The sequence below is a fragment of the Sciurus carolinensis genome, chromosome 18 (assembly GCF_902686445.1).
Source record: "Sciurus carolinensis chromosome 18, mSciCar1.2, whole genome shotgun sequence".
NCBI lineage: Eukaryota > Metazoa > Chordata > Mammalia > Rodentia > Sciuridae > Sciurus > Sciurus carolinensis.
In genome coordinates this window covers 39,202,702-39,219,636 of record NC_062230.1, presented here as the reverse complement: position 1 = coordinate 39,219,636, position 16,935 = coordinate 39,202,702, and the positions used below count along the sequence as shown (strand labels likewise).

The 16,935-nt window shown below is 56.5% G+C and overlaps 2 protein-coding genes across 7 annotated transcripts; one reads left to right on the top strand and one right to left on the bottom strand.

The window, feature by feature from the left end:
- The first annotated feature begins 549 nt into the window (after nucleotides 1–549).
- Nucleotides 550–4,629, top strand: Paqr4 (progestin and adipoQ receptor family member 4). The gene is made up of 3 exons (XM_047533338.1): nucleotides 550–1,076; nucleotides 2,378–2,599; nucleotides 2,703–4,629. Exons 1-3 carry the CDS (start codon nucleotides 911–913, stop codon nucleotides 3,134–3,136), a joined length of 822 nt encoding a protein of 273 aa, XP_047389294.1. The 5' UTR covers nucleotides 550–910; the 3' UTR covers nucleotides 3,137–4,629.
- Nucleotides 4,024–12,069, bottom strand: Pkmyt1 (protein kinase, membrane associated tyrosine/threonine 1). Of its 6 annotated transcripts, XM_047533330.1 has the most exons (10): nucleotides 11,880–12,012; nucleotides 11,342–11,438; nucleotides 10,620–10,790; nucleotides 7,716–8,213; nucleotides 6,409–6,902; nucleotides 5,637–5,743; nucleotides 5,369–5,541; nucleotides 5,128–5,285; nucleotides 4,354–4,431; nucleotides 4,024–4,273 (listed from the first exon to the last, which is right to left on the bottom strand). In XM_047533330.1, exons 4-10 carry the CDS (start codon nucleotides 8,064–8,066, stop codon nucleotides 4,162–4,164), a joined length of 1,473 nt encoding a protein of 490 aa, XP_047389286.1. In that variant the 5' UTR covers nucleotides 8,067–8,213; nucleotides 10,620–10,790; nucleotides 11,342–11,438; nucleotides 11,880–12,012; the 3' UTR covers nucleotides 4,024–4,161. The 6 variants fall into 6 exon arrangements, with proteins under 6 accessions (XP_047389286.1, XP_047389288.1, XP_047389290.1 ...); XM_047533332.1 differs by lacking the exon at nucleotides 10,620–10,790; XM_047533334.1 differs by lacking the exon at nucleotides 10,620–10,790 and having other exon boundaries at nucleotides 7,716–8,083.
- Between the last annotated feature and the right edge of the window lie 4,866 nt (nucleotides 12,070–16,935).

Genomic DNA, 16,935 nt, shown 5'->3' with positions numbered 1-16,935 from the left:
AGTGATAATAGGGAGTGAGCTGGGCCTCGCCCAAGCTCGGAGAATCCTGGCCGGAAGAGCCAGACCTAGCCGAGGGCTCCAGGTGCGTCACGCATCTCCTACGAGGCTTGGGTATCTAGGACCACTGGAAAGATCATCTCCAAAGTGGGGACGCGCCAGCGCTCGGTTGGAACCTCCCAAATGGGCCTAAGCCAGCAGCACCTTGGACAGAGCCCCGACCGCAGGGTGGGGCTGGGTGGTGGGGCTGTGAACTTGAGGGTGGATACACAAAGGTGCGACATCTTAGGGGTCACGTGGAAAACCGGGTGCGCAGTGCTGGGGGACGCGAGGTGCCAGGTCACTACAGCTTAGCCCGCTGGACCCAGAACGTCAGATCCCAAGCAAACATGCAAATGAGGCTGGCGCCCCATACATTATGCTAAGAAGAGAGAAGGCCTGGGAGCTCTCGGGGCGGAGCCTCCCCGCCGGCCGCGCCCATTGGCCCTGGCAGCATCAACGTCAAGAATCCAGCGCGCGAAATACCAGCAGGGTTGGTGGGGGCGAGGAACCGGGGCGGAGCCTGGTATTCCCTCCTGCGTCCGGCCGCGCCCGTCCTTCGAGCTGCGGCGAGACTACCGGCCGCCGCCGCCAACTGGAGCTATCCCCGCGGTGCGCCTACTCCGGTGAAACTGGCCGCACTGCGCTCGGGTGCCGGGTCTCCCAGCCTCCGCCCCGTGCGGGGGCGTCGGGCTCGCGCTTGCGCAGCGCGGGAGGGGAAGGGGCGCGGACCCTTAACTGTCGCGCGCGCTGACCCAGGACCCCGCGACCGGCAGCGTGGAGGCGGGCAGGATGAGCTTTCCGGCGCTGCAGCCCCACTGAAGAGGAGGCCCAGGAACTGGGGGAGCACAGGCGGCCCGCGCTGCGCGGGGCCATGGCGTTCCTGTCCGGGCCGCGCCTGCTGGACTGGGCCAGCTCGCCGCCGCACCTGCAGTTCAATAAGTTCGTGCTGACCGGCTACCGGCCGGCCAGCAGCGGCTCGGGCTGCCTGCGCAGCCTCTTCTACCTACACAACGAGCTGGGCAACATCTACACACACGGTGAGCCGCGCCCCATTTCGCGCATCCCGCACCAGCTTCTCCCCCGCTGGTGTCTGCCCGGGACCCGAAGGCCAAGGAGAACCCCAGTGCTCAGGTCCCGTTCTGTCCCGTCCCTGGTTTGGCCTGGAACGGTGGTGACAAAGCTGCCATTGTCCCGAGCAGAGCTGCCAGCTTCCGTTTTCCCAGCTGGGGGCCCCTGGGCTGGCGAGGGGATCAGAGTAGGGGGCTGGGACTGCTTAATCCCGCTGAGTCCCTGGGGTAAGAAGCCTAGTGTCAGACCCCTTCGTAATCCTAGTGCTCTGAGCACCCTCCCCCGCCATCGCCCGTCCTGGAGATGGATGTTAACTGTGGAGAGGACCGGCCTGGGAAAAGACGACCGCGGTCTCGGCCCCAGACGCTCCCGGCCTGGCCGCCCCGCCGCCCCGGCCCCAGCAGTCCTACCTTGGGGCTCCGCCTGGTGGTAGCTCCTTCCTCCCCGCCAACCCCGGCGGGCAGGCACCCGGCCCCTCCTCCGCAACTCGCGGAGCTCTGCTGACACAGCCCTGCCCGTCCTTGAGCCGCCCCAGCCGACCGAGGGACTGGGAGCCAGCTGGGTTAGCCTTGGGGCCTTTGCCTAGTGGGGGGCTATTGTCCAGCCAGGCCCTATCCAGAGCCAGCGCACTGGTTTGACCCCACTGAGGGCAATGCCAACTGCTTTGGAGAAGGCTTGTAATCCTGCAGAAGGGCTTGGGCTGGCAAGAATGGAGCCTCTGGGACACGCTTGGGAAGGAGATGGAACAAACTCCTTTCAGCCCCACCTGAGCATTCTGGACTTGCCTTGCCATTCATGGCCTCACCCCTTTCTGGAAGACAAAAAGACCCAAAACCCCCTGTGTGAACACTTGGATAGAGGCAAGCTTAATAGTCCCGAGCCTGGTGGTGTCCACATGGCCTACTCAAGAACTCAGATCATGGCTCCTGAGGCTTCTATGGACAGACAGGCCTCTTGGGGTCCTCTTGCTCTGTCTTAAGGGGTGAGGACAGCTTGGGAGCCATACAACCTGCTGGGGCAGGTTACTTGACCTCCAAGCTTCCATTTCCTCACCTGCAGAGTGGGCTCAGAATCTCTACCTCCAGAGCTGTCATGAACCATGGAAGTTTCTGAAAGTCCATAACCCAAGGCCCGCCTCTGTGTGGATGGCAGCAGCAGTCAGATCTGTTTTGCTCTTGTCCCTTTCATGTCATCTCTAAACTGATCCCTTTACAGATGTGACTCAACTTTTATGCCAAAACTGTCTGATGAATAACTCTCCCTCTCCCAGGGCTGGCCTTGCTGGGTTTCCTGGTGCTGGTGCCGATGACCATGCCCTGGAGTCAGCTGGGCAAGGATGGCTGGTTGGGGGGCACACACTGTGTGGCCTGCCTGGTCCCCCCTGCAGCCTCTGTGCTGTATCACCTCTTCATGTGCCACCAAGGCGGCAGCCCTGTGTATGCCCGGCTCCTTGCTCTGGATATGTGTGGGGTCTGCCTCGTCAACACCCTCGGTGAGCCAGGGCCCTAGAGAGGGGGAGGCTGAGGCATGAGCCCTGGGTAGGGAAGGGAAAGCAGACTCAGATTGATATACTTCCTCCTGTTCTCTCTCTGCAGGGGCCCTGCCCATCATCCACTGCACCTTGGTCTGCAGGCCTTGGCTGCGCCCAGCTGCCCTGGTGGGCTACACCCTGCTGTCTGCTATAGCTGGCTGGCGAGCCCTCACTGCTCCTTCCACCAGTGCCCGACTCCGAGCCTTTGGTTGGCAAGCTGGGGCCCGCCTGCTGGTGTTTGGGGCCCGTGGAGTGGGGCTGGGCTCAGGGGCTCCAGGTTCCCTGCGCTGCTATCTGCGCATGGATGCACTGGCACTGCTTGGAGGGCTGGTGAATGTGGCCCGTCTGCCAGAACGCTGGGGGCCCGGCCGCTTCGACTACTGGGGCAACTCCCACCAGATCATGCATCTGCTCAGCGTGGGCTCCATCCTCCAGCTGCACGCCGGTGTTGTGCCTGACCTGCTGTGGGCCGCCCGCCACGCCTGTCCCCCGGACTGAGCTGCCTCCTGCCTGCTGTGCCGGCTTGCCCACAGCCTCCTGGAACCAATAATGCCACCTCCCTCCTGCTGGTCTGCAAGGGGCTGGCTCCCTGGATGCTTACAGCTTGAGACTTCCCAGCTGGGAGCCCTTGTCTGTTCATTCTTCCCTGTGGACTAACCTCTTCTTCCACTCAGGCCCTGGAACTCCAACTTCCCCTCCCTGCCTTCTTCCTCCCGGGTACTGTTGTCAGCTGCAAGGAAACCTTTCCTTCTCTGGACCTCAGTTTACCCTCTGTGACCTATGAGGGTTGGGCCAGAGAGACTCTGGGGTCATATCCTGTCCTGACAGTCGGAGTCCTGCAAATTTGCCACGCCTGCCAATCCAGACCCATCACCCCTGGCATCCTGCCCTTCACAGGCCCCTGGGCCACTCCCTCTGGCCCCTGCTTCCTGACCTCCATCTCCCTATCCTGCATGCCAGCCCTTCCAGCAGCCAGAAGCCCGTCCCCACCGCCATCCTTCCATTTAGACTGGAGTAAGGGTTTGGGGCAGCAAACCCTTTTCCCAAGACCAAGTGGGTACTGGCCCTTTTGCACCAGCTAGATAAGGGACATGAGGACAGTGGCTGCTTTTCCCAGTTAACAGATGGACATGAAGTGAGTGGCTCTGGACCCAGTCCCCACTGGGATAAGGAGTCTGCCCCCCACCTTCAGTGCCATGATCTGACGGCTCTCTGCCTGCCTGGAACATGTCCACTCAGGAAATCTCTAGACTACACAGTGTGTGGTGCCAGTCTGCTGAGCCAAGGCCATGGGGCCCTGGGCTCTGCAGCAGGGATGAGCCTCAGCAGGATCCTCCCAGCGGCCCAAGACCCTTGGCAAATCAATAAAGGGACAGGAAATGCTCTAGTGGCACCAAGCTTGGGTGCTCCCAAGATTCAAATACATTTTATTAGACACAGTAGATCCCAGAGGAACCCAGCTTTCCAGGGGAAGGGGCAGGAAAGGAATAAGAGGTTAAAAGTACAGAGGCTGGGCCTGCAGCTCAGGCTGGGTCCAGTGAGTCCTCAAACAGGCTGAGGAGGTTCCGAGGCTCAAAGGAGGGACAGGAACTATGAGGGAGCTCTGAGTCCATGTCACTTAGGTCTAGGGCATCCCTGCGGGAAGGAAGAAAAGAAAAATGACACTCAGGATCCCAGGCCAGCCCTGCCCAGCCCCAACTCCTGGGCCTGCTCACCTTGGCGTGTACCTGCCCCGGGGGGTGGAAGTATTCCTGGCAGCACGGGCCAGAATGGCCTCTGGGGAGAGCGAGGGCCTGCAGGAGGGTGGGCAAAACAAGCAAGGAGTTGAGAAGTGTAGGAGACAACCGCCCTCAGGTTCCAGCCCTGATGAAGGGATGAGGGCCATTCAGGGCCACAAAGACGTGGTACACTGTGACAACCTTCAAGACCTCCCACCTGACTGTACCCAAAGATCACTTCTGTTCATTTTCAGAATATAGGCTTTAGCTAAGCTGGATCTCAGGTGAACTTTTGGTAAATGAAGCTTTCCTGGCACTTCCTTCGGGCTATAAAGTGCCCTCAGAGTGAGGGTACATTACTATGAGGAAGGGATTCCTCCTGAGAATCTGGAGCACGCAGCTTGCTTGTGTAGCATTTTCTTAATTACAGCCTCTCACTTGGCCACCTGGGGCTAAGGGCATCCTCTCAGGGCAGGGACTTGCCAGGCTCTGAGAGATTTTTCTCCACCCAGGGAAAGAAAATGCCCTATCCCTGGGCACCTGCAGCCTCTACTGAGGTGGGGCGTGTACTCTGCCTACCCTGGCAGGTGCACTGGCCTGCCTGCCACTCACTGGTGTGGAGCTGTATTGTGGGTGGCCGTCACCCCACTTGCTGAGCTGAATTCATACAAGACCAGGCTGTGGCTCCCTGGAATGTGGTAGGGCCCTCCATTTACCAGACCTCCATTTAGCTACACCACAGGCCCACCCTGGTGTCCGGCTCTCACCCACCCTATGCTGTCGTCATCCCAGCTGCTGGAGAGGCTGCTATCCAGGAGAAGGCTGCAGGGTGGCGACCCAGGTGGGGTGGCTGGCGGACCTGGGGGCTGCAGCCAGCTGGCAGGGTGAGCTAGGCTGTGCCAAAGCCAGCACAGCAGGGTGAGCAGAGCCTGTGGGGAGAGGAGACCTCAAGAAGCCAGGCAGGCCCTGGAGTGGGCAGCAGGTAATATGGCCTGGCACTGTGGTGGCTTACCTGCCACAGAGCCCAGCCTCGACTCAGGGCTTCAGCAGCCATGCACCACAGGACGCTCCAAGGCCTTGGCTGCCTCAGCATGGGCAGGGCCAGCAGGGACTCGGCCGTGGCCCGCAGCTGGGGGTCAGGCTCCAGCATCATGACAAGGACAGAACGCAGCTCAGCAGACAGACCTGCCCATGGGGCAAGACCATGTCAGGGACCCCAGGGCACGGACTAGACCCACACCACCGGCTACTCCCTGCCACGGAACGGGGCCCCCACTCACCAGCAGTAAACTCAGGAGGCAGGTAGCCCTGGCGCAGCTGCTGCCAGCCCTCCCCACCATGGGGCAGTTCCATGTTGCAGGCCACTTCAAGGATGGTGAGACCCAGACTGGGGATAGAGGGGGACACAGTTGACTTTGGAACACAGACCCCAGTCCCAGTGGAGGGTGGGAAAGGGCTGTTCTCTTCCACCACAAGCCAAGGAGGTGGTGAAAGAAGGGTGGGGACTTGAGTTGGTTGCAGCGGGGCCAACGAGCTCCATGCAGGATGGGGACCTTGTTGTGAAGGGTCAACCCTACACCCAGTGCTGCTGCAGTGGGTCCTCCAGTACCTCACTGACAGGCACCTTAGTTTCTAAGGTTACTTGTGCCATCGTCATTCTGCTGAGATGATTAGATATAGGTGCTGGAGGCAGGACAGTGTTGCCGGCATGAAGTTGGAACCCAGTGCCTGGGCCCAGTCCCAGCTGCTAACTGAATGCAGGGCAAGTCCCTTAACCTCACTGTACTGTTCCCTCCTGTACCAGAGTAGAAGCCATTCTTAGAAATTGAGGAGATGCTGAGGTTACTGAGGGTGCTTCAGAGGGCTTGCTGCTTATAAGCAGGGTACTGTGGAGGCCTCTTGGCTAGAGGGAAGCGGCAGCATCTCCGAGGCCTGAGGCTAAATGCCTTCCTGCCCTAGGGCCAAGATGGAGCTCCTCTTCTGGGAAGTTCCTCTCTCTGCTGACCACCCCAAGACAAGGGTCACACAACCCCTCCATGTCCTAGCTCTCACCTGAACACATCTGCCGCTGTCCCATAGGAGCCCTGCAGCAGCTCGGGGGCCATGTAGCGGGGGTCTCCCTCCTGGGCCTCACTGGCTCCAGTGGCCCCCAGCTCCACCAGCAGGCCAAAGTCACCCAGCTTACAGCGGCCCCGGGGTCCCAGGAAGATGTTGGCAGGCTTGACGTCAAGATGAACCAGTCCTTGTCCATGCAGGTGGGCCAGAGCAAGCAGGGTGTCTCGAAGATAGCCCCAGACCTGGGCCTCGGGCAGGCTGGCGCCCCAGGCTTCACAGTGCTGCTGAAGGCTGGGCCCACACAACTCCGTCTGCAGGTACAGGATGCCGCCCTCCTCCCAGGCCCGCTCCAGCCGCACGCAGCGCGGGTGCTGCCCCACCTTCTCGTGGCCGCCTACCTCAGCCAGCTTGCGGGCCCGGTCCTTGGGACCCCGGAATGGTGACATAGAGCGTTTGACTGCATAGAGACAACCATCTTCCTTGGAGCGCACCTGGAAGGGAAGTGGTACCTGCAGGTGGGGTTGTGCTGTGAAGATATCACACACGTGGAGGGGACAAGGCATCTGTCTCAGAGAGATGCCTGCACATGGTGATATGCCGGAGACCCACCATGGAGGAGGCAGGGCAGACCCACGTGCTCTGTCTGGTCCAGGAGATTCTCTGGAGCACTGTGCTAAGTGGAAACCCTGGTTCCAGAACAGAGGCAGCCTGCTCTGCTGTGTACAGCTTTACTCTGGGTGAGAGCTGACCCAGGGGACTATTTTGCTTGCATTTAAAACAATTATCTTCAAATAATATTTGTGCAAGGGTAAGTTACCATTTAAAAGAAAAGATAAATGATTAGAAAATGTATTTTAAGGGCTGGGGATATAGCTCAGTTGGTAGAGTGCTTGCCTCACAAGTACAAGGCCCTGGGTTCAATCCCCTGCACCGCAACAACAACAAAAATGTATTTTAAGGAAAAAAAAAAAAGAAAAAGGTGGCAGGCAGTGGGTAGCCTTCAAGCCTGCCAGCCCAGGGGCGGGGTGGCACTCTACCCCAGCCAGCTCTGGGAGCTGTGTGGTGCTCGCCAAGGAACTCAGCAGAGCTGAGTCCAGGCAGAGATGGCAACCAGGAGCACTGCAGGTTGTGCCAGGCTCTGGACAAGGGGCCAGTGTGCACAGGCAGCCCTCAGAGGGCCTGCACTGGGATTATAAGAAAGCAGTCAAAACAAAAGCAGAGAAGGGGACAGTGGAGCAGGCTACCCAGGACACTGTCCCACCCAGAGAGGGGAAGGAAGCAAAGGGAACCATCCCCTTCCTCACCTTGAAGACCTCTCCATAGGAGCCATGGCCCAGACGGCTGAGCCTCTGGAAGTTCTGCTGGAAAAAGGATTCTGGCCGGCTCGGGTCATACCCGGGGCTATGCAGGGTCTCTGAAGCCTCATTTCGGAATGATACCCTCCGGGGCTGGAGCTGGTGCCAACCCGGGGTCCGAGGAGGAAAGAGACGACTAATTGGGATGCTGCCCTTGGCAGGGGGCCGGGGTGGCAGGCTCCGACTGAGACCCCCAGGCCTCTTGAGGGAGAAGCCAGGCTCTGCATGGCGGAAGTAGGCTGGGACTGGGACAGGGGTGCCACTCAGAGGCGGTGGGGTACCCTCAGTGGGCACAGGCATGGCTAGCACAGGAGGACCTAGGGGCAGAGGTGGAAGGCAAACAGTGTTCCACTCAATCAGCGCCTGGTGCAATGGCCTCCAAGAGAGCCCAGTCTACACTGTATACACGTTCTGCTTTCCACATGAAGCCATGGGGACCACGGGCACCTGTAGGAAAAGGCAGAGGACAGGCAGTCACACAGCTGCACGACATGCTGTCTGCACCTCAGACATGACAGAAATATGAAATGGAGACCAGGGGCCTGAGTCCCTGAGGGTCTCAAGCCCAACGGGATGTTAAAACCAAAGAGGTTCTGGAGTCAGAGGCCTACATGTCCATTTCCTTTCTTTCAAGATCCCGAGACAGAAATATCAGCACTATCCCTCCCTTCCTCTCCAATCCCAGGGTAAAAGATAGAGACTTCTTTATTCCTTTCTTTCATTTTCATAACTGTGTTGCCAGAACTGCTCAGTGGCGCTCCACTTCCAGAACGGCACTCAAGGCAACACAGCAGAGCTGTGTTCCCAGCAACACAGGCAGAGCTGGCGAACATTACTCACAAGCAAGTATTGCAAGTGTATGGACATGAAACTAAGTGCATACAACAAATGAAGAAACATTTATATCAGAAAATCCACCTGTCCTGGTAAGAACATCCAGAGTGTGTGGCACTGAGATGCCCATCAGCACTGTGGGCAGGTGTATCCAAGGAGATGGAGCTCCTGCCCCCCTGTCAAAGTGAGGGTATCTGCCCAGGAGGGGCAGGCGGCTCAGAGATTTTGCCCAGGGTTAAAGGCAGGTTGTGAAGTAGAAAACCCTAAGGGGATTGAGGGAAAGTTGAGGGGAAGGGAGAAGGGACAGGTGAGGGAAGGAAATGTGGAATGAAATTGACCAAATTATACTATGCACATGTATACCACAGAGAGTCTCGTAAATACATTTTTAAATTGGTCATACACACACACACACACATATCCCAGTGCCTCGGGATTTAAGAAAAAAAAAAAAAAAAAAAAAAAACCCGCCCTGAATTTACTCCCCTATAAAACTAAAACACTGTGGTGAAGCTCATGACTAAAGGTGCTGTCAAAATTGATATAGATTTTGGCCATGAATTATTAAAAGGAGGCTGGGGGAAGCAACATAGCTCAATGGTAGAGGGTGTACATGGTATATGCAAGCCAGAATGGGGGCGGGGTTGGGATTAAGGCCTAAATAAATGGAAAGATGTTACGTGTTCATAGATCAAATATTTAATATAGACAATGGCAATACACTTCAAATTGTGGGCTAGGGGTATAGCTCAGTGGTAGAGTGTTTGCCTAACATATGCAAGGCCCTGGGTTTGATCCCCAGCACAGAATCCCAACTGATTTCCTTACAGGAAGTGCCGAATGATCTTAAAATTCATATGGAAGTTTGAGGGAAAAGTCAAAAGAAGTTCAAAAAAGAAAAAAGTTGTGCTGGGGCTGTGGGTCAGTGGTAGAGCACTTGCCTAGCATGTGTAAGGCACCTGGTTTGATCCTCAGCACCATGTAAAAATAAATAAAATAAAGATATTTTTTTAAAAAAGTTGGAGGACTCATACCTTAATTCCAAAATTTACTACACAGTCATAGTAATCAAAACGGTGTGGTACACACATAAGGATATATCAAATATCGATAGATAGATCATGGAAATAGAGTTGAGGGTTCAGAAATAAACCCTCCCCAGGCACAGTGGCACATGTCTATAATCCAGAGGCTCAGGAGGCTGAGACAGGAGAATTAAAAATTCAAAGCCAGCCTCAGCAACTTAGCTAGGTCCTAAGAATCTTAGTGAGATCCTGTCTCAAAAAAAAAAAAAAAAAAAAAAAAAAAGTAAAAAGAGCCAGGGATGTGGCTCAGTGGTTCAAGGCCCCTGAGTTCAATCCCTGGTACCAAAAAAGGAAATAAGTCCTCACATTTATGGTCAACTGACTTTCAACAGGAAGCCAAAACAATGGGAAAGAAAAAAATTTTAAACAGAAATGTAGTATTTACATGCAAAACTAATTTAGCAAAAAATCTGGTGGTTGCACAAGCCTGTAATGGTAGCTTCCGGCCTGAAGCAGGAGAGGATCCAAGTTCAAAGCCAGCCTCAGCAACTCAGAGAGTCCTTAAGCAACTTAGCAAGACCCTGTCTCAAAAAAAATACAAAAGGGTTGGGAATATACCTCAGTGGTAGAGTGCCCCTGAATTAAATCCCTGGTATGGCAAAAATAAAGAAAGAAAGAAAGAAATAAAAAGGGCTGAGGATGTGTCTCAGTGGTAGGGCACCTGACTGGCATTTTGTAGGCCCTGGGTTCAATCTCCAGTACCACAAAAATCATCATCATCATCATCAATCATCTGATGACCTATTAGTCCCTCTCAGTGAAATATTCATATATTTCTTGGCAGAAATATTAATGTATTTGTTCTTGGAATGATGTTCTATGCCTATCAGTGGTATTAACATCTATGGAAAATACACCCATATGAGTTTTCTAAATCTGTTTAAATTCTGAAATGCATCTGGCCTCAGGGGTTTGTGGACTCATACATACTAACCTTATGGAGGGCTTAGTCCCAAGTCCAGCATAAAGGCTAACTGCTATCATAAGCAAATAATGCCATAGACTATCATCAACTCTGGGTAGTGACTGAAATAACACAAAGTACAGTGGTCCCACAAGGTCAGTGCCTGTGTGTTGGACAGAGGGCTGTTGTGTTGCTATAATGCTGTAATTGAAACAGAAACAAACAAAAGAGGAAGAATCAATTTTTAAAGAAAGTCACAATGTACCAGAAGATGCCACACCTAGCAGAGAGTATACCAGTGACTGCTCAGAATCAGTCACCTGAAGAGTGGTAACTGTGTGGGGAGGGACCCTAGGGGCTTGGCTGGAAGGCTCACCCCATTTCCTGTGAGGACCCTTCCTCTGCCTGTTTACTTCAAGAATCCCATCCCATCAGTAATCCTGGGAGCTCAGGTGGCTGAGGCAGGAGGATCACAAGTTCGAGGCCAACCTCAGAATTTGGCGAGGCCCATCCCAGGGCTAGTCAAAGTGAGGAACCAGGAAGAAGTACAGCCCAGGCCACCTGCTTAAACTGGCTCCCCCTGGTCCCTGGTCCTTCCGTCGCTTACATTCTAGCACCACTGGCCTTGACAACAGCCTGAGCGGTGCAAGGGATTGACAGGGAAACCGGGCTGGGGGATAAAGCCAGGGTGGCCCGGAGCGAAGGCCCCAGTTGGGGTGACCTCCACATTTTCCAGGAGCCTCGGGCCTCACCCTCTCACTGGGCCCGACACATCTGCGTTAACTGCTAGACTGTGAGCTCCTCCCGGGCAGGGCGGCGGCTGAATTCTCTCCGTGGGTGTGGGAATACCTTGGAGAACATTGGGTAGACGGGCTGTCACCTGCTGGAAAGTGGAGGGCTTCTCCCCAGGGCTTCACCCCGGAAAGGTCAAATAAAGGAGGGCAGCCGCTGGGAAGGGACTCCCAGAGGAAGGGGACCAGCCCTGGGCGGGGTGGGGAGCGAGGGGCGAAGGCGCGGCTACGGGGCGGGGCCGGCGGCGTGGGCGGGGCCGTCGAGCACAGCGCTGGCCCGGAGCGCGCCACCAGAGCGCAGAGCAGGGCCGGGCCCCGCCGGGCAGGGAGGCGTGGGCTGTCGCAGGGGGAGGGCCGGGCACTGAGGGAGGGGGCCAGAGGGGTCGCGGGCGAAGCTGGCCGGGAAGGGGCCGTCGGGGGCCAGAAGCCGCCCGGGAGCGCGGGGAAGCGGGCGGAGAGGCTGCGCTCCCGGGAGCCCTGGGCTCGGGGCCCAACTCACCTGGCGGCTGGGCGGGGCGCAGCAGCGAGGTCCCAGATTCCAGGTCGGCGGAGTCGGCCGGAGGGCTCGGAGCGGTCAAGTGGGCCGTGGTCTGTGGTCGACGGCTCCCGACGCCCGGGCGGAAGGCTCTCCGGAAGGGGGAACTGCCCGTGAACGCGCGCCGAACCGGCTCGCGCCAAAAATTCCAAACCGGCCTCGAGGCCCCGCCCCGGCCCGCCCCTGCGGCCCCTGCGGCCCCGTCAGAGGCGCCGACCCGTGGCCCCGCCCCGCGGCCTGCGTGCGCGCCACCGCCCGGCTGCGCGTCCCCGTGGCGCAGGCGCACCGTGTACTCGGCGCCCGCCCAGGCTTGGCGGCGGTACGGTTCGAGCTGGAGACTCGGCGGGTGTCAGCGTCGGATCCCGCCCTCTGACCCTCCCTCCACCGGCGCCAGACGCCGGTCCCGGCCCCGCGGCCTTAGTAACCTCAGTAAAAGGGGTGGCCAGCGGGCGCACACTTGTAATCCCAGCCAAGTTTGGGACCAGCCTGGGCAACTTGGTGAGACCTGTCTCAACAAAAAATAAATAAGCGAAAAATAAGGAGGTCTGGGGATGTAGCTCAGTGGAACTGAGATGGGTTCCGTCCCCGTACCAAAAAGAACGAGGGAGGAGCGACCGCTCAGCGCACGCTGGCGACTTATATGCGGGTCAAGGGCCCCAGGACGAGTCGGCTGCTTCTTCCGGTGGACTGCACCGGGGTCGCGGTGGGAGCCCACCAGTGAGTGGCTTCGGGAGTCGGGAAATGCCGTCTCTTCGGGGAGCCCTTTAGACCTTCTCAGCCCGCCTTGCCTGTTCACAGCCTCCCTGCTTCGGCCTCTTCCGAGGCAGCTTTCCCCATTCTTTGGGTTTGAACCTTGCTGCTCAGCCCCTTCCCCGCTGAACGACCTTGGGAACATACTGGCTTTTTCTGATCCTCTGATTAGTCTCTCCTGTAAATTGGAACCGATGACGCTGGGATGATCCCCTTAAAGCGCTTAGCAGAGGGCCTGTGCAGATTGTGTCTTCCACTGAGGGGACCTTTATCCTTTAATGGGGTGGCGGGGAGTCATGCTTCAGCACCAGCCTTCCTCACCTATTTTCTATTTCACTTATCTCTATCTGAAATTTTATTTATACTTGTTAGTGCACTTGTTGGCCACCCATCTCCTCCTAGTAGTCCTTGTCACCAGAACCAGTCCCCCAACTCCCCCTGCCCCAAGTCTGAAAAGTCATGAACTGCAAGGCTATCAGACCATTCAGTGGCCGTGCTGTCAGCAAACGCTGCTCTGTATAGACAGCACTGGGGAGAGGGCCTGGCACCTGGTGAGACCCAAGGCCCAGAGCTGGGGGCTGGAGCCCACTTCCGTGTGCCCGTTCTCTACATTAGCGTCTCTGGCAGCCACGGCTGTGAACAAGCTGGTCCTTTCGAGGCCCTCAGGCTGTCCCCGGAGACCTAAGAAGTAGGCCTTCAGCTGTCTAGGGCTACTGCCAGCCACTTCCAGGACAGGCCCCCTTCCAACTGCCAGTTCCTCAAAGTCTGATTCACAATAATTTAAAAACAGTAAACAGCAGGCATAGTGGTGCATGTCTGTAATCCGAATAACTCAGGAAACTGAGGCCAGAGGATCACTTGAACCTGGTTGTTGGAGGAGCCCAGGAACCTGGCAACATAGGTAGACTGTCTTAATAATAATAATAATAATAATAATAATAATAATAATTTTAAAATGGGGCTGGGTGCTTGGCCTGGTGGTTCATGCTTGTAATCCCACTGGCTTGGGAGGCTGAGGCAGGAGGATCAAAAATGTACAAAGCTAGCCTCTGCAAAAGCGAGGCACTAAGCAAGTCAATGAGACCCTGAAGACTGGGGATGTGGCTCAGTGGTTGAGTGCCTCTGAATTCAATCCCCAGTACAAAAAAAAGAAAGAAAGAAAGAAAAAAGAAAAGAAATAGGGCTGGGTGTCTGTGGTGCACACCTGTCATCCTAGCCACTAAGGTTGCTGAGGCAAGAGAATTGAAAGTTCCAGGTCAGCCTGGGTAACTTAATGAGAACTTGTCCCAAATTAAAAAAAAAATAAAAAGGCCTGGGTGTAGCTCAGTGGTACAGGGCCTGCCTATAGCATGAACCAGGTCCTGGATTTGATCACCAGTAATGGATATGGAGAATAAAAAAATCCCCAAGATAATGAGACCTGGGGAAAATGAGTGAAAATGGAGGCCACATACGGACAGCCTTCGTCTCCCAGGACAAATGTGTTCCAGGCCCCGGCCAGATGCAGATAGGGAGGCGGTGTTTCACCACCCTTAAAAGAAGCAGTCTCTGGAAGGCGTCGATCTCTTCCAAAGTAAACGCTCTTCAAATACCTGCAGACCCTGACCAAAAGGCTTGCATATCCAAGCAAACTGATACATGCTCACTAGACCACCCCTCAAAATAGCCTATGTAAGCCCAGTCCCTTTCCTTGTTCAGTGGCTCATTTTCCACCAGGAGGGTGGGTTCAAGGGCACGGGCACCATTTTATCCCCCTGAATAAAGAACTGAGATGATGCGAGAGGTTTGCAATCTGACCGGTCTTTTTGTGCTGACAACCAGCACTGTAAAAAATAAAAGGCATATTTTAAGTTCCATAGCATGTCTCTAATTGACATTTTACCGCGTGGAGAAGGGCAATAAGATAAATGCAAAGAATATAAATAAGCACAGGTAGCAGATAAATCGTCAGGCTGTGGCGTCAGGGAATTCAGGGCTGCAATCCTGCCCTGCCAGTCTTCACCAGTGTAAACTGGGATAATAATAATAGCTCCTGTCTCCTTGGAGGAAATAAGCACTAGCTGAGAAGATGCACGTGAAGTGCTTAGACCACAGCCTACTCACTTTTTCTTAACAGCATATCTCTCTCTCTCTCTCTCTTTCTCTCTCTCTCTCTCTCTCTCTCTCTCTCTCTCTCTCTCTCTCTCTCTCTCGTGTTTGGCAGTTTTCAAGGCAGCTGCCTGGGACAAAAGGAAGCCTCTGCAGAAAGGGGCCAGAACTCCTCGCCTGCACCGGGCTCAGAGACAGAGCAACAACCCACCAGCTCTGAGCCAGAGCGCTGGGAGGGGGCTCTGTCGCCGAGGATCCAAGCTCTAGATTCCCGGGGTCGCGTTGGCACATCCAGGCGAGTGCCGCGCTCGCCCCCGTGCGTCCGATCGCCGCAACAACAGCGCGGAGCTCCAGCGGGCCCGCCCAGACTCCCAGGAAGGCGGCTCAAGCTCACAGGGCCACAGCGTAAAGGGACCAGAAAGACGAGGAAGCGATGACCTCAAATGGAAATGCGGAGACGCTAACGACAGAGAGGAGGCTGTGACGGTGCTTCTGGGGAGCTGCACTTTGTGGTTGCATGGTGTTGCCTCATTCGCCATATTGTGCATTTACTTCTGTGCTCTTCTCTGTGAATGCCATGTTTCACACTGGAATAAGGTTTAAATAAATTGGCAGATAGGTGGGGAGAAGGGGCCAATGGAGGTCAGCTTTGCAGGATGAGTGCCTGGGGGACTGCTCTGAGGGTGTCCTACAGGCAGCTGAAGCTGAAGCTCAGATTTGGGCTGAAGCGCTGCCCAGAGAGGAGAAGCTGGTGACCCAAGGGGTCAACAGCACAGCTGCAGGCTCAGAAGGTGTCTGCCCACAGGCGTCTGGCTGCCCCCACCCCCAGTTGTCCTTCCAAATTCACACCCTCACAGGTGCTGCTGAGGTCAAGCAGCTGACTGGGAGTTCCTTAACACTGGCTGTGCCATTTTAGGGAATGTACTTCCTGAGCCTTGAGCCTACACTTCCTGCAGCCCAGCTGTCTCTTTGCCCTTGGCTCCCACCCTAGCCCCTCAATGTTGCTCCTCTGTTCAGAGGCTGGACCCCATCTCCCTCAGGCCAGTGTGCTGGGTCACCCAGGCAAGGCTCTGTCAGGGATGCTTCTGGCCCTCTAGTCCTTGCGTTCTCAGACTAGCTCTGCCCCCGTGGAGCTGGGAGTGAGCCAAGGGGGTGACTGCACTGGGGACGGGAATGTGCTATTGCAGGTCCTGCGCAGCCCTCTGGCTGGCCCGCGAAGCCATGGCAAGCGTTTTCCACAAGCCCATGCCAGCACCCAAGCAGCCCGGCAGTGGCCAGGCAGGAACTCGGCCTGCACCTCCTGCATGGCACCTACCAGTTTCCCTGCCTGCCTCCTCCTGGGCCAAGCTTCCCTGCCACCCTGCGGGTGAGCCCTGGTGTCTGAGTGTCTGGGTGTCTGGGTCGGCACAGGGGTTCTTGGCTCTCCCGAGTTTGAAGCAGACTGGCACGGCTGGACCTGTAGGCTGCCCAGAGAGTGTAGAATGACAGAGCAGGGGAGCTGGCCTTGGGGGCCCTTGGACTGCCAGGCTCAGAGTCCAGCCCCATCACTTAGGAACTGTGCCTTCTGGGCCAGGTACCTTCTCCTCTCACCTGCTTCCCACGTGTGAAACGAGGATAGACCCAATAGCCCCGGCTGCTGCTGCCCCCACTGTTAACCATATCAGGGGAGAGTGGACAGCTTCAGAAAGGCCAGATTCTCACCCAAAGTCCCTAGTGGGTGAACCCAGAGCCCACCCTGCTAACACTAGGCCATTCAGTCGACCTAGGTGGGTAGACCAGGAAAGCATTGCCTGTGGCCATGGAGCAGTGCCCAGCAGGAGAGCCTCCCCAGGGAATCCTAATAGATCATTCTAGCTGCCCCGGGCTCTTGTGGAGTGCTCCCTCCCAGTGGCTGTGGAAGGTCCAGCCTCCTGGACAGCAAGCGGGACAGGAGGAGGGCATGTGGGGTGCTGTGCTGAGGCTATGGGCTGAGGGGGGCCCACAGCCAGCAAAAGGGCCTGGTGCAAAGGAAGGTCTGTGAGGGGCACAGCATGGCCGCGTGCACTCCTGTGGTGTCAGCCCTGGGTGGCAGCCTCCTGTCAGAGACAGAGCCAGTGGGTACAGCTAGGGGTGGAGGGGCAGAGGGGAGGTGAAGTGAGGGGCCAGCTCAGTGCGGGGGTGGGCCTGTGAGCGAGGGGTGCCT

What these genes read in the sequence shown, in the direction of transcription:
- Paqr4 (XM_047533338.1), top strand. Translation starts at nt 911, where the DNA reads ATGGCGTTCCTGTCCGGGCCGCGCCTGCTGGACTGGGCCAGCTCGCCG. An exon ending in GGGCAACATCTACACACACG is followed by an intron (nt 1,077 to 2,377) that starts GTGAGCCGCGCC and finishes TCCCTCTCCCAG; the next exon opens with GGCTGGCCTTGCTGGGTTTC. An exon ending in CTGCCTCGTCAACACCCTCG is followed by an intron (nt 2,600 to 2,702) that starts GTGAGCCAGGGC and finishes CTCTCTCTGCAG; the next exon opens with GGGCCCTGCCCATCATCCAC.
- Pkmyt1 (XM_047533335.1), bottom strand. Translation starts at nt 8,066, where the DNA reads ATGCCTGTGCCCACTGAGGGTACCCCACCGCCTCTGAGTGGCACCCCT. An exon ending in CCTATGGAGAGGTCTTCAAG is followed by an intron (nt 6,903 to 7,715) that starts GTGAGGAAGGGG and finishes CTTCCCTTCCAG; the next exon opens with GTGCGCTCCAAGGAAGATGG. An exon ending in CGGGGCAGGTACACGCCAAG is followed by an intron (nt 4,274 to 4,353) that starts GTGAGCAGGCCC and finishes TCCTTCCCGCAG; the next exon opens with GGATGCCCTAGACCTAAGTG.